The sequence below is a fragment of the Brachyistius frenatus genome, unplaced genomic scaffold (assembly GCF_029030835.1).
Source record: "Brachyistius frenatus isolate BFR_SWC_R1_liver_20210118 unplaced genomic scaffold, ASM2903083v1 Contig_8, whole genome shotgun sequence".
Classification (NCBI taxonomy): domain Eukaryota; kingdom Metazoa; phylum Chordata; class Actinopteri; family Embiotocidae; genus Brachyistius; species Brachyistius frenatus.
The window spans coordinates 3082401-3098756 of NW_027210607.1; the positions used below are offsets into that span (position 1 = coordinate 3082401).

Here is a 16356-nt window from a genome sequence, read left to right on the forward strand (position 1 = left end):
CCATACTTCATTTTGAGCCACCGCAGATGAGAAGTCCTAAAAGTGCTATGGATGACATGTACACCAAGAAAACGACATCACATTAATTATGAGTAAATGTGTTTTTTTGCTTTTATCCATGAGCTGTGTGGCTTTCAGGATGGCCATGTTGGTTTGTTCTGTCCACCACTTTCATCCAGATTAAAATATCTCAACAACTATGAAATGGATATGGAATTTGGTTCAGACACTCATGATCCCCAGAGGAATGATTGCAATGAGTTTGGAAATTCCAAACTCAGTCGAATCTACTAGACACTAGACATTTTGTAAACAAAGCTGAAAACATTGTTATTCTAGCCGGCTTTAAACTCAATTTAAAACATTTCATTTGTTAAATGTATTTTTGTTGATCAATTGCTTTAATCATGTTTTCAATACACCTTTTCAAATTTAGAATTTTTACCTTAAAACCTTCCTGTATTCTCTCACTTGTAAAACACGTTGAGTGATTGCAGTGTATGAAAGGTGCTGCATAAAGAATCTTGTCTCATCAACCAGCAGTTCAGCAAAACTCCATTTATACTTGATGGATTGGCACAAAGCTGTAGACATTCATGATCCCAGGAGGACAAATGTTATTGATTCAATTCATCCCCAGACTTTTTTCTTCCCAAACTGGTGCCTTGAACAGGTCAGATAGTACATTGATCCAAAACTTTTCACAATGATGGCAGCCTGTCAAAGCCTGAAAACGTGACTATAACCTATTGTTCATGCTGTGAAAAAATGTTATCCATGAGGATGAAGGAAAAGCCAGAACGATATCAAGGATAACTTTTGAATGCCAGATTCATTCTGACAGATTGCAGGAGATGAACGTCCCAGAAGCAGGGTAATTAATAACTTAGGAGGCTGTGGAGGCTTCACAAAGATCGCATTGCAAAATACTGTAGAGGAATAATAAAAACGGACACATCAGTGACATGGCAGCTCAAGCAAAGCCAGATAACGGGAATGAGAAGAGATAATAAGGATAAGTGATGAATATGAGTCGGTAAAAAAAAAAAAAACAGCTCTGTGAACGGAGGCGTGGAGCCAGCTGTAGCATGCAGGCTGTAGCATGCAGGCAGCAGCTCTCCTCCCTGCCAGCACTGGCTCGTGCACGGGGAGGGGAGCGGACTCCGAGCTGCAGCTCGTGCTCGCCTTCAGCGTGTCGCCTGTTTCTGTGGAGGTGTTGTAGCCATGACAGCCTCCAACACCGGCCAGCACCCCCGCCTCCACCACCAGTAGCACGCCGTGGGCAGCAGCCGCCGCCGCCGCCGCCTCAGACGCGTTGTTCTGCTTTTACCCGGTGCTCTCCCCCCCTCCGGTGCTCGGTTTTGGACCCGAGTGTCCCGCAGCGGCCGTCGACTGGCTGCCGGACTGCAGAGAAGACTCGAACCTCCGCCGGTGCTCGGTGTACCCTGACAGCTCAGACATGCCATCTGTCTCGACTGGAAACACTGTTGTCTGGACACACATTCGTTTCACTACTTGACGGAGTCAAAGTTGGTGCAATGGAGACTTCCGGAAGTGATGCTGCGGTCACATACTTTGGGAGATCTGAAGAGAGAGATTATGACCTGGAACATCTGCCTCCACTGCTGGAAGATGAGGTGAGCAACTGCTTTCTACTGGGAGAAGTTATCACTGGGTAGTGTGATTTATTTCATGAATAATATGAGGCTTGATTGTTTTCACTGACCCAAATTATATATTGGGTAAATTGGCACTTTATTGGGTATTTTATAAAAGCATAGTTTGCAGATACTGTCATCAATCTTTTTGTGTTTCCTGTTAAACTGTCCTATTGAGTTAAATAGACCACTGTGAAGGACTTTATGGTACTTAATCTGTTCAGGATGTAAAGTTACTGAGGCTCTCTCGTGTCCTTAGATTAGTAGAATATTTGATTGTACCTCAGCCAAACTTTGCCCATGTATTGTGTAAAGGTCTGCACAGGTCTCAGATGGCAATTAACATACTGCATTCGTCATATATTGCCTCACTGTCCAACATCTATGCAGCTTCCTGCTGTCAAAAGAATTGGCAGAAGTTTTACTTAAGTCAAAATAAACTAAAAATAAGTAAATCTCCTGCTTTTACAATTATACTACAGCAAAAGTACAGAAGTTTTAGCTGCAACATGCATTTGATTATAATTCATATTCTATTATCATTCTGCTTGTCTTAAGAAGTTTACAGGGTGTATCGCTCTTTGGTGGAAATGCTGACACCACATCAGACTAAGACCCCAAACCACACATTGTTTTCTTTTGTTTGCTGTCATAAGATAAAAACAAGCAAATTCACTTTATAAATGTGATTCTTTGAAAAGCTGGATTTCACTCTGAAATGTAATGAAGTATCACTGTTCTGTCCTTTAGTATTGGTGTTTTATGCTACTTTACAGAGTTACATTACTTTATTGACTAGCTTGAACCTTGAATTTGAATTGTAAACTCAAAATTGTAACTCAATAGTAACTTAAGAAAGGGAACATGTAGATCAGGCCTTTCTGTACAATGCATCAGTTTTTGTTTGCTTTAATCATTCCTTCCTCGGTCAATGAGAGGTCTTCTCCTAAAAAGCTTCCAGTGGATGTGATGGAGGATTAGATTAATCGTAATCTTTGCTGTGTTTAAAAATGTATTCCAAAGTTTATTTGAAGTTCATACGAAGCCTCAGCAGCGGACGGCGTTTGTTGAGCCGATTTTTGCAGTAAAAATGTTTTTAACTTTGGTTGATATCGACTTCATTTTGTGGAATCAGACTCTCATTAGAGCCACGGATAAACTGAATGCAATTAGGGGCCACTACTGTGCCGTGGATGTTGCCACCCTCACTGGCCATGATGACTGACAATGTGAACAGCTAGTTAACCCCTCATTTATTGCTATTACTTTAAGACCAGAACATTGTCAACTTCTAACCCCACTGCCTCAGTAAGCATCTTACTGTGTAAACCGGCCCTCCCTTTCACCGTTCCTCTCAGTCCCAGAATGCAAAGACATGCAACACGCCACCAGTCTCATCAGAACTTTGGAGCTCGGAGGCAAACTTATATAGGACAGCACATTTAACTTGAGGGGTTGAGCGAGACGAGCTTTCCCCTGCAATGTTCTCAGGGGAAACCGCCTATTTCTGGGGCTGCTGCTGCTGCTGCTGCTGCTGCTGCTGCTGCTGCTGCTTGAAGTGGCACTTTACTGCCCTGTAATTGTGCTCTACCCTACTTGATCACACAAACATGCTTTGTTCCCAATCTGCTGCAACTCTCCTGCGTCGACAAGACTGACATCAATCTCGACAGATAGGCACTTCTCATGCAATCGGGGAGAATGCAGTGATTGTAAGTGAGAGCAGAGCTTTTGAATACCAGAGAATAACCGGCATTAAAACTTTCACAGCTACACGTAAAAATAAGTTCCCGTTGAGAGATACTCTTGTGTGATATAAATAATGTCATAAAAGGAAAAGAAGCTGTTCGTGGTAGTTAAACTGCTGGATATAGTCTGAGACAAGCACTGCTTTGTGACGCCCCCTACACTCCCCTCTTCCACCCCTCCGTCTGAGTTGAGGCCAGCTTTTGTGCTCACTCGCAAACCGGACAGAAGAAACTGCATTAATCAGACCGCAGCATTCTGCTGGATGCTGCATGGAATCTCTGAGCTCATTCTTTCTACCACAATAAATGGGGCTATTTGCAAATAGTAGATCATAGATAATGCAGTGTGTTCATGTGGGTGTCTGGATTCAAGCCTGACCTTAAATTCATGTGTGGTTTACTGCGTTTTTGTGCAGGATTTCATGTACTTAGTGCACCAAATGTCCTTACTACGGTGGAAAATTCAGAGTCAAAATTAGGGCACTGCTCATGTTGCTGTTTGTAATGAGGGTTAGCATATTTTGTAATGCCTTAAAGACTATAGATAAAGCAGCCCTTTATACACAGTTCTTCAAACTTCAGAGCAGACGCAACCATAAAGTTTGGATTCACCTTTTTAGTCTAATTTCATTCATTCCACAAATCAGCCGATTTCCAAAGCAGAGCATAGAGTAGTATTAATGACTTTTGGATGTGTGTCCTTTCCCCACTTGACCGAGTTTTGCCTTATTTTGAAAACCAGTCTGTGAAACGTTGGTCAATAATGACAGTGAGAGTCAAGTGTCAACATGACCGTTTTTATTTTGGTCAGACTCAGTCAGCATGTGCGACATCGAAGTGAAGCCTTCGAGCAAATTTAGGCAAACAAGGTGTGCGACGCGGCACCAGTTTACAAGCACAGTTCATAATGTGAGGGGACAGGAAACGTGGTAACCTACGGGGACTTTGATGTCCTGTTGACACCGAGATAAATCTGTCATCAAAATAAATTTTTAAAAAAACATGTTTTGCTTTTTGTTTCTCAACTTGATACAGTATAAAGTGATGTGCAGAGACAGGGGGTCGATGGGGGGAAAGGTTCTGTATCCGCCTTAGATTTGAGCCTAACCAGCAGGATTTGTGACATCACATGGGGTTTCGAAGTCAAATGTGATCCAACGTGAAATGCACGTAGGGGAGTTGCGTGGCTGATGTGGAATACTGAACCCTCGAGTGCACAAACACTGAGAGTGGATGTCACGGTGAAGTAGGAGACATCTGTCTGCAGTTAAACCGCTACAGATTAACAGCATATTTGAAGATTTAGGATTTTACTGTGAGATAGAAAAGGTAGATATCACTCTGAACTCTGTTTCAAAGCGTTGTTCTTTTTCATTTGATTTTTTTTCATTTGATTTTTAATATCTCACCACGGGGATCTCCAACTACCAGATCAGAGGTTAGATCCACCCTCTGAAATAACATCGCCGGGTTCCAAATATGTGCAGTGCATCCGGAAAGTATTCACAGCGCTTCACTTTTTCCACATTTTGTTATGTTACAGCCTTATTCCAAAATGGATTAAATTCATTTTTTTCCTCAAAATTCTACACACAATATCCCATAATGACAAAGTGAAAATAGTTTGTTTAAAATGTTTGCAAATCTATTAAAAATAAAGAAGTATAAATAAGTATTCACAGCCTTTGCTCAATACTTTGTTGAAGCGCCTTTGGCAGAAATTACAGCCTCAAGTCTTTTTGAGTATGATGCTATAAGCTTGGCACCTATTCTTGGGCAGTTTCTCCCGTTCTTCTTTGCAAGACCTCTCAAGCTCCATCAGGTTGGATGGGGAGCGTCGGTGCACAGACATTTTCAGATCTCTCCAGAAATGTTCAATCGGGTTCAAGTCTGGGCTCTGGCTGGGCCTCTCAAAGACATTCACAGAGTTGTCCCGAAGCCATTCCTTTGTTATCTTGGCTGTGTGCTTCGGGTCGTTGTCCTGTTGGAAGATGAACCTTCGCCCCAGTCTGAGGTCCAGAGCGCTCTGGAGCAGGTTTTCATCAAGGATGTCTCTGTACATCGCTGCATTCATCTTTCCCTCCATCCTGACTAGTCTCCCAGTTCCTGACACTGAAAAACATCCCCACAGCATGATGCTGCCACCACCATGCTTCACCGTAGAGATGGTATTGGCCAGGTGATGAGCGGTGCCTGGTTTCCTCCAGACATGAAGCTTGGCATTCAGGCCAAAGAGTTCAATCTTTGTTTCATCAGACCAGAGAATTTAGTTTCTCATGGTCTGACAGTGTGTAGAATTTTGAGGGAAAAAAAATAATTTAATCCATTTTGGAATAAGGCTGTAATATAACAAAATGTGGAAAAAGTGAAGCGCTGTGAATACTTTCTGGATGCACTGTATATGCGCAGAACAGTGACGCGCAGGCCCAAGCTATAACCTTGGTTAGTATTCATTCCGAGTTTTGTCGCTTGATCATCAGCGCCCGAGTTCCACACATTTTTGTGACCACTGTTGTGGCGCATTGGCAATTTCTCCACAGACATGAGCGGAGGGGGAACATGCAATTTTGTGTCAAACTCGGAAAACCTACTACAAAGCCCTTGAGATGTTTTAGATAATCCACAGCGATGAGCCTGGAGAGATGTTTTGAGAACGTCACTGTTGCGATGGTCAATCTGAGGAGACAGGTCACAGATGAGGATGGAGTCGAAGATCAATATAAAATAATTATTTATTTGAACATGAGGCGTGGGGGAAGTTTATCACTTGCTAGGCATTGAAGTTCTACCGATTATACAAACACGAAGACAGTTTTTATAAACTGACTTTGCATAGAAGTGGGCTGGGACGTTATTTCACAGAATCCATACATAGGTCCATATACAGTATGGATAAGTGCCGAGCACGTACATCCAGCTTGTTTCACTCATATCGTAAGTCACATTTAATGTTGTTTGTGACTAGCAGGAAGTGTATATGGTTTCAGTTCTGCCATAAGTCACTTTAATAGTCTTACAACAGAGTGGAAATATATAAGCTGCTATAATAGTATGTTATGCTATGTTAGATGTGTTAATAATATGTAATGTTATAAATTATAACAGGAAATGTGAAATACCTCCACACTGTCCAAAACCGGAAAAGTCGCATCAGCTCGGAAGCGCCACCAACCTGGTGGGTTTTCTTTGACGTCCGTGGGATTGTGCACCGTGAATTTGTGGTCAGACTGTCAGTGACGAGTTCTACCGTGATGTTCGGAGCTGTCTGAGAGAAAACATTCAGTGCAAACAACCTGAACTGCAGCACCATGGCACAAGTGTTCTCCAACAACACTGTTGCTGCTCCCCAACGCCCCTACTGGCCAGATTTGTCTCCTTTTGACTTCTTTCTGTTCCCTAAAAAATTGGCACAAACTTTGATGTGTGCTCTCGGGTGCCTGTAAAAATGGCAGATGACCAGGAGTCACATAAAAGTGTGTAACTCAGGTGCTGGTGTTGATCAAGTGACAAAACTCTGCACACTTTCTCACAAAGGTTCTATCTTCCCTTTGCTCTGTGCGTGTCCCACTGCTGTTCACCGTTCACGTGCAACAGGAACAGTCCTTGAACCTCTTGATCCACCCTTGTTTTGCTCGTTTTGGCTTTATTTTGTCCGAAGACAACACACCCACAATGTAATGGTGTGGATATTCAAAAGAGAAAAAAAGAAACATATACAAAACAAACCACAAGCAGCTGTCTCACAATACCGACACAGACTGTTGTTTTTCTGTTATGCTAATGTGACATGCAGGTAGAATAATACATTCAGCTGTCTTTTGTTTTTTTTCTTTCATGTCTTTAATGAAGGGTTTAATGTTTTTAAAACCGTAACAAAATCTGAGATTTTTCACGATGCCTGTAAGAAGTCCAGTGCCTGGACCTTTAGACATTTACACATATTACTTGCAGCTAAATATCAAACCCTATTATTTATGCAAGTTTATGTTTAACCACTTCAGTAAGTTTAAAATCATTTGACGTAATCTGCCAGTGGCCCGTTTGTCCTTCTTCACAAAGACCTTTTTAATCAAATTACCTGCATAGACAGTTCTTGATTACATACATAGCTTTTTCTCTCAACTGACATTAAAAAACAATATTTTAAAAGTCATAAACAGGCCTCAGGTTTCTGAAGTTAAATTTTGATCAAGTACGAACCTCAGTAGGTCCATAATGTCTGGCCTTTTATTGTAACTTCGCTGCAGCTAATGTTTTCAAAATCTGTGTCGAGCAAGTTTGTTATTCGAGGCAAATAAACTGGATTATTTCTTACTTCAATGTATTGTCCATTAATCATATATATTGTTATAATTATGTGTTAAATACAGCCAGCTAAATTTTTATGTGTCAGTGATTTCATTTCTCAGGATTTATTTTTCAGCAAAATCAAAGCAAAGCGTATAATATTTATTTCATATTTAATATGAAGAAGACAGACAATTTCAAAACAGATGGGCTGTTGATTATATTTTTTTTATATGAATTGCCTTGATTTACATAACAATATGTGTCTTTTACTTTAATATAGACCATTAAACGAAACCCAATTCTGTACAGTGATGGTAGATATCATCCATGTGGTCCAACCCCGTACACTTTTTGCAATACATTTTTTCTATTTAAGGTGTCATACTCTCTGCTGCTGCTGCAACCGCTGTATCATTACCGTGCTGTGATCCACATGAATCAGCTGCACCTTCACCACAGCCTCCACCTGCAGGATCTAGTTTCACCCTCCAGGATTTCCGTTTCATCTTCACTCTCCTCAGTCCTTCTGTGCAGCAGGGAGTAAGAAAGCCATTCTTAAGTCAGTCTTAAGTCGGTATCACGGCAAAGCGTGTACTAGACACGCCCATCCACTAAAGCAAAACATGTGATTCTCATGTCAAGATGACTCCAATAGTTATTGTGTATCGTGTATCGTGTCAATTACACGCTTTTGCTGGGTTGCAGTACAGTAAATCAAATGATATGCTTTGAAAAAGAGTCCCGTCTATGTTAAATTAAAACTTTCCTCAACTAGCTGAATGATTCAATTATAACGGTATTGATTCATATTAAGTTGACTAGCCAGACCTGACTTGTTAGTGTCTGTTTTTTATGTCTGGGAAAAGTACAGCTCTAATTAGTTGAGATGATTTGCCTCCGTGTGTCCTGTGTTGTTTTGAAATAACAACACATGGCTGCCCTCACTAACTACAAGCTGATGGGAAATTTTGACAAAAGGCCGAACTGTGCTTAAGGCAGGTAATTAGAAAAGAGCAGAGAGAGCTCCTCATTAACATCTGCCCTTACACATGCTGTATTAAACCAGAGCACTTGTGCAGATCCTGGCCCTTCAGAGTTTACATTGTTGAAACAATGCAACAAAAGAGGTTTAATAGACTTCTGTGTGTGTGTGTGTGTGTGTGTGTGTGTGTGTGTGTGTGTGTGTGTGTGTGTGTGTGTGTGTGTGTGTGTGTGTGTGTGTGTGTGTGTGTGTGTGTGTGTGTGTGTGTGTGTGTGTGTGTGTGTGTGTGTGTGTGTGTGTGTGTGTGTGTGTGTGTTATCTACAGGAAAATGTGTCTCTGGCCGACGTTCTGTCTTTGCGGGACAGCTGTCTGTCTGAGGAGGAGGTGTGTGCGGTGTGTGCAGAGTGTGTTCTGGCCCTGCAGAGCATCAGACCCTCCCACCTCTTCCACACCCTGTGTATAACGCCAGACACTCTGGCCTTCAACGCCCATGGGAATGTTTGCTTCATGGAGCAGCTCAGTGGTGAGTCCACAGCACAGACACACTGTTATTCACATATCCGTACAATAATTGTTTTAATTATTTGGATATTTATACCCATTAATCTGTTCTCGCCTTAATTATAGACACATTTGAGTGTTTATTACTCTTTGCAGGACATTTCATTTGTTGTTTTCTGATACTGGTTATGACATCCACCCATCATGCAGTGAGTGTTTGGGCTTCTAAATCCTGCAAACCTACTGCTAAATCTTCTACAGGCACAAAAAATGGAAATCAGTTTTATACTATGAATACATAACTGATTAGATCAGAACTGCATTGCAGTATAAAGGTGAGCTTGTCCCCTTAACGGCAGCTTAAATTCTCTGTTTGACTTGGAGAAGTCGCCCTTTTTTTTTGTTCTCTTCGGTGAGTTGTTGCCCCGATCTGTATCGGTTTCAATTTGCTAAATCCTGCCTGAAAATACTTCGTCAGTGTCTCAGTGGATCTGTCAGGCTTTGCCGAGGTCTGCAGGTCTGCCCTGATTTGCACAGACGACATCTCTCTTCGTCACGGTGCTGTGAGGCCCAGTGACCACAAATAAAAAACATCCTGTCAGGATTACTCTCCTTCACCTCTTCTATTCTTCTGTCTTCTCCTTTTGTCATTCTTTTCCTCTTTTTATCACTGAGATTTAGCGCTTGCATGTGTGGTTACGCTCACTGTAGCTCACACTTATTCCATGCCTTGTAGCCAAACATCAGAAATTGATAAGGATTGATCCAATCAACGGAGTCAGAGTTGCCAGGGGGATCGTTGTTGTGGTAACAGCTCGGTTAGCCTATCAGCAGTCGACCGGCGCTGCTCACACACATTACACAGCCGGCGTGGCATCCGTTCAAGTGCTGCATCCATTTTTATTTTTTTTTACTCTCCACAGATTTTCAGTCAGTAATAGAGACACTTTGAAGCGATGTTTTGATTACTCTGTCAGCTGAAAGTCTTCGCAGGCTCCTTTTATTGTCATGCTTTATTGGATTGTGTTCAGTCCGTCGGCTATGATTCATCCTGTGGATGGAGAAAGAAACTGCAGCACCCACATTTCCCTTTTTGTGTTGGTTGTACACGCTGAATAGAGTGCATCTGTGCCATTAATCATACACTCTCAGCTTTATTTGCTGCACAGTTTCCCATTGATCCCGTTTAATTGAACAGTTTGTGCGATAGCGGTGAATTTTCAGGCTGATGCTCAGTTTAACGGTCAGTCCCACGATCGCACACAAACAGGCTCTCCTTCGTATCATGGAGTGACCTTGAGGGCTGCAATGATGGATCTCAGTGAGAATAGCAGTTGCCACCGCGGCTCATCAATACTGTTCATTTCAGCTGATTAATTACTGCAGTAATAATAGGAAGGTTGTTGGGTGGTTGTGGCAGCGTTGTCAAACCCGCAGCACCCTCAGAGTAATAAAATGTCCCTTAATGGTTTTTCTACAGTGACGCTTCAGCATCGCAAGCTGTTCCATTTGAGATGAAACGGCCCCGGCTGTGCACTGAGGGAAATATGATCAGTCCGTTTGGAGAACGTGTTGAAGCTGTGATATTGCTCAGCTCATTCTACCTGTTGTGCTAAAATGCTGTAGGCATACATGACTCACTGAGTTCTCACCATCACCCTGGAGCCAACTGCGTCACTCACAACGGCTGTTTTTTTTCCCTTTTATTCACTACCTATTTCACCGTGTTACTCTTCTTCCTGACAACAAAGAGTTTAAATGTCTCGTCCTCTTTTTTTTCCTACACGTGTCCTTTTCTCCTTCATGTTTGTTTGAACTGTCAACCTCGGTGAGCAAAAAAGAAGAAACGAAAAAAGCAAAGCAGGGGAGGAAAGGAGAGAGGAAAGTAAGGAAAAGAAAGAGGGAAAGAAAGAGAAGGAGGTGAGGAAAGGATTTAAAGAGAACAGAGAGGATGATAAGAAATGAAAGAATGGGAAAGGAAAAATGAGCAAAAGTGAAAGAAAATGAGAACTGGAAGATCAGGAATGGAAAGACGAATAGGTGATTCGATGAAAATGGCTAAGGAGGAGAGGAAGTTAAAGAGGTGAGGAAAGGAAAAGTATGGACATGTAAAGACAAGAAAGGAAAGAGAAGATTCAAGAAGAAGAGTGGATTAAAACAAAGGCAGAAAGTGAGAAAAAAAAAGAGGTTCAGAGAGGAGAGAAAAGAGGTGAGAAGAGAGGATTGAAAAAGGGAAGGAGATGATGGTAAAAGGAAGGAAAAATGAAGAGGAAGCAAGAGAAGATGAAGGAAGAGCAAAGAAAAAGGAAAGGAAAGAGGCGTTGAGAGGAATCGGAAGAAAAGGAAAAAGAGAAGGATGCAAGATTCAAGGTGAGAGGTAGAAGGAGACTAAGTTTAAAAACAGCAAAGTAAAGGTTTAAGAGGTGAAGGATGAGAGGAAAAGGAGGAGGAAAGACTTTGAGACTGGCCTCTCTCCACTTGTGAGGTGATATCATAACTCCTGTCGACAAACCCAGATCTGTCATGACCCACTTTACTCCTTCATTCCTCCTTGTTCTCCTTCTTTCTCTCCCCCTGCTCTCGTCCAGTTTAAGAAGTGTACGGTATGTTTATAGTGATGTTTTCATGTGTGCTGCTGGTAGCCAGTCTGAGCCCTGGCCTAGTTCAGGAGGAGGAGGAAGAGGAGGATGCAGCTTCATCTTCTGATCTGCAGATTGCTTCCGTCTTGTTTGTCAGGGATTATCTCTGACACATGAATTATGCTGATGAGGGGAAGCGGCTGCGCCAGCTCACTGGACGGTTGTGGTTTGGCATGCTGGATACATATTCCTCTGATTTGCATCTCATTACGGTGGATGTTTAGCAAGTAGGTTACAGTACAGAACTGACATGGCCATACATCAGAGTGCTCCCACCGACTCACAAATGCACTGTTTGTTCCCCTTTGATGAAGCGATGATGCTCTGTGTGCCTAATGGTGCAGTTAATTGGTATGTTGTTGACCTACAGACGATCCAGAGGGCTCCTTTGTGCCTCCTGAGTTCGACAACACCGGCAGCACATTTGAGGTGAGAGACACCGAAGCTTCTAAAAGATTCTGGTCATAGCTGCACGCATTCATTCACCCCAGGGAGTTTCTGAAAACACCACACAGTCAGGGGCACCTTGGTGATGTTTTCTGAGGGAGTGGAGAGTGTTGCTTGTTCTCGTTCTCCAACTAAAATTCCCCAAGCAAGCCAGCAGCCTCTCAGTTACAAGCTGACCTCTGTCACTTCTATCTGATAATGTGAAACAGGGATGAGGCAACACTCCAACAGCAATCTTCCTTAATACAAAATGGGTTTTACTTTCATAGTTTTGACCATCGTTTATGTCAGTAAAAAGTAAGAAACACAAGCAATCACATGATCAGACAGGTTTTCCGGTGCAATAAAGACCTCCTTTCCTACTTACCTTTCAGGTGTGCTCATTTACCCAATCTCCAAAATGGCAGTTCAAAAACCAATGGTTGATGTCACGTTTGGTTGCTACTTAGTTTACCCCCAAAAGTAGGCAGATGAAGTAATCTGGCTAAAATTTTGGTACATATACAACCTGTCGGGGGGACAAATTCCTATTTTACAGATGAATATTATTTATTATCAATTACTTTATATGTTGATATTTCATCACATTTATCTTTTATGCAGGTGGACTATGAGAAAACACTTTGAGAAAACATAATTATGTTTAATGTCTTAGTGTTTCTGGTAATACACATCCATGTCCCTTTAAGACTAGTTTGACCTAGCTCTACCACACTGTGCCAACACTGCAGGATGGTCTGGCTGCACCCATATATCATAATCAGCTAAAGGGCAAAAAAAACCTCTGGCTTGTTTGTGTTTCTTTAGACCAATCAGTCGCTAAACCCAGCAGAGAGTGATGGTGCCTTTAAAAAATAGTGGCAGGGAGGACTTGTTTTGGTGGAACATTTGCACGTGGGGAGCCCTGGCTCTAAAATGGCTAAATCTCACAAAAGACTGAAAAACAAGCAGGCCTGCCTTAGTTCATGATCCAAATCTCGGTCAAAACTTGCCATTTTTAGTGTGTAAGTTGGTCGCTCAGAGTTTGTTGTTCTTGTTGCCCGTAGCGACAGGGACACACAGATAGCAGAAGAGGAGACTGTTGACTGAAATAGTCGACCAGTGGCAGGTTTGTACCCACAGTCCACATTTGCTGAGTCAGATTACTTGACTTGATTTAGCAACAAATAACAGGTCATACATTTTATTAGTTTGACCTGCATAGTCAGTTTCCTTTCAGTCAAACAGCGCTGCCATAGATTATACCTTGTGTCATACTGTACTACATTATATTGAATTGTTTCTCCATATATACAATCATAAGAGGGTCACTATATTAGAAACACCTTAATATAATTCAAATCAGTACAACACCATCACTAACTATAATTACAATGCTAAAACAAAATTAAATTAACACCTCTATGACAGTGTCTGAACATTAAATGCTGTATAATCATACAAATAGAATATGTGGCAGAACAGTTGGATTGCTTGGTTTGTGGGATGGCAGCTTTTTCTTGCCTCCAACCTCAGCAGGAGTCAGGTTGAGGTGCATGAGTCAGTCCTACCACCTGTCTGATCGTCTCACTGCTCGTGTTTGTTGCTGGCTGACCTCTTTTAAGCAAATGGCCATATTCCCAGATCTCAGTGGTCCACCTGTTTAATACACAGGATTATTGCAACCAATAGAAACTAAGGCCACATCTAGGAGAATGAATGTCCAGCTAAAGTCAACCATTAATTATCTTTGAACCATCACCAATGACCTAAATTAATTAATCCTTCTTGTCCTGTCACGGTGCCATTTAAGCATGAATTCTCTATCTGTGTATTTACATCCTGCATATCATAAGGCACTTGCAGCAGTTGTGAATATGTCTTTGTACTCTACTGTGTATATGTTTGGTCTTCCTCACTGCAGTTCTTCTGAAGGGTAAGTATGCAGTATTCTCACTGGCTATTGTGGGTCTAATAACCATTCAGATACATTATTTATGCTCCTTCTTTGTCTCTGAGTGGAGCGCTGTGGCTGTTTATCTTCATATACTTCTCCATACTTCTGTGTCTGCTGCACTGTAGGGACAATTTTGACTTTTTCTTTGCTGTGACATAGAAAAAAAATGCCTTTGATGTGACTGGATTCCAAAAGTTTTGGCTTCCTCTGTGGAAATACCGAATCAAAATGTGCAACTCACACTCTGCCACTGAGGGGTGTCACTGTTCTCACCATCACATGAATATATTCACAGCAGACTTATGTAACTGGATTTCAAAGTAAACCATCCTCTAATTTTGCTCTTCGTGTAAATAGGAAAAAACTTTCCTCTTATTTTACTTGTCTTGTGTTTCTCACATGAGAGGTATCATTTTTCAGCCAATAGCAAAACTAAAACAGGAATTTCGGCCGTCAGCTGAGTCGTAACACTTCTATTTTGGTGACCCACGGTGGGATCCGCCTTGCACGTGTGTTCGCCACATAAGTATGGGTCTGGTCCACTTCAATTGTTGGGAGTGATTGTTTTGTGTGGGGATGTGAACTCTAAAGCACCTGGTTCAAATCCGCTACTGCCTCAGAGCTGACCATAATGGCTACTGTCAGAGCAGCAAAGCAAAACAAAGGCTTTGTCATAAATATGCACAATACATGACAATTACCACCTGAAACTGTAAGGGGGACCCTGTGGACGTTTTTTAAGCTTTTCTGTAGTCATTCACTATATGCTGTGAATTCACAGCTGCTCCATGATAATGATAGTGTTTTCTCTCTCTGGCTGCAGGGCCATGTTTACTCTCTGGGCTCCACGCTTTCTGCCGCACTGAACTTTGTCATCGAGCCAGAGCTGGAGGCCGATCTGGGAGAAGAGATCCAGAGGCTGCTCGAGAAGATGCAGGAGGAGAAGCCTGAGGACAGGCCGCTCCTGCAGGTACAGAAACCCTGCTGACTCTGCATTACTGTTCCAATGATTTCTAGGAAGCTGTGCGGTTTAAACATCATGAGACAGCTGTTGAACAATTAGAGGTCTCACCTCAGCTATTGTGTTGTCATGGTAACCACATTAAGACATTACAAGTGTTTTGTTATGTTCATTTTAATACAAATGCAAAATTAGGGTGATTGCTCATTGTTTTTACAGTTGTAAAATAAAAAAGCCTAAAAAAATCGACAATCACCTAAAAAAACAATGTTAAACACATTAGGATAAACACACAGGAATATACAGTCAAGTCATTTTAGTCACCATGACCCAAGGAGGTGGATGATGATTGGTCAACATCAATGTGTCATCAGTAATGATCATGCCCCTATACACCAAGCTATACAAAGCTGCTCTACATCACCATTTATTTACCGTCACAAGTAGAGTCACAATGACTCTTTAAGAGAGGTGTGTTTAGTAATTATGGCTACAGCTATAATTAATGTCTGTTTCTGTCTTATGACAGTTAGATGAACTAATTGGAGGTGAATATACTGAACTTTCGTCAGTCAGGGCTCTTTAGCAGCATCAAGTGGAGATGGTGTGTCAGTGCAAATCACAGGGTGTCCTCCATCAGGGGTCACACACACATATATATATATATATATATATATATATATATATATATACACATACATACATATACAGCTCTGGAAAAAATTAAGAGACCAATCAAAATTTTTCTTAAATCAGCATCTCTATGCGTATGGCACTATTCCATTCCAGTGTCTGTTGAATTCCAATACAGGCACACCTGATTCTACTCAATGAGGTACTGATTAGGTGATCACCTGAACCAAATCTTATTTAATGAAGAAAAGTATAAAACTATTCTATGCTAATACTGTCCTCTTGCAATAGGACTAGCTGGATGGCAGAAACAGTGCTAGTAGTACCTCAAAAGTAATTGGAATAAAAAAAAAAGTGACTATTGACCATGCCGAAAGAGTTAAAAAGAAAAGTTTTGAGTGAGGAAAAGAAGGGTTCAATTCTGGTGTTACTGGCAGAGGAATACAGTGAGCATCAGGTTGCTTCCATCCTTAAAATTTCAAAGACGGCGGTTCATAAGAACAAGATCAAGCAGCAGACATTAGGGACAACAAAGCTACAGACCGGCAGAGGACGAAAAC

The 16356-nt window shown here is 41.7% G+C and overlaps 1 protein-coding gene across 3 annotated transcripts in view; it reads left to right on the forward strand.

The window, feature by feature from the left end:
* The first annotated feature begins 1088 nt into the window (after window positions 1–1088).
* Window positions 1089–16356, forward strand: part of LOC138615977 (kinase non-catalytic C-lobe domain-containing protein 1) — a 46181-nt gene continuing 30913 nt past the window's right edge. Inside the window, exons 1-4 of one of the 3 annotated variants that reach the window (XM_069689898.1) lie at window positions 1089–1637; window positions 9004–9202; window positions 12190–12248; window positions 15026–15172. In XM_069689898.1, the coding sequence (XP_069545999.1) occupies window positions 1089–1637; window positions 9004–9202; window positions 12190–12248; window positions 15026–15172 (954 nt within the window). The remainder of the gene's footprint in view (window positions 1638–9003; window positions 9203–12189; window positions 12249–15025; window positions 15173–16356) is intronic. The other 2 variants (XM_069689896.1, XM_069689895.1) reach the window with 2 other exon arrangements.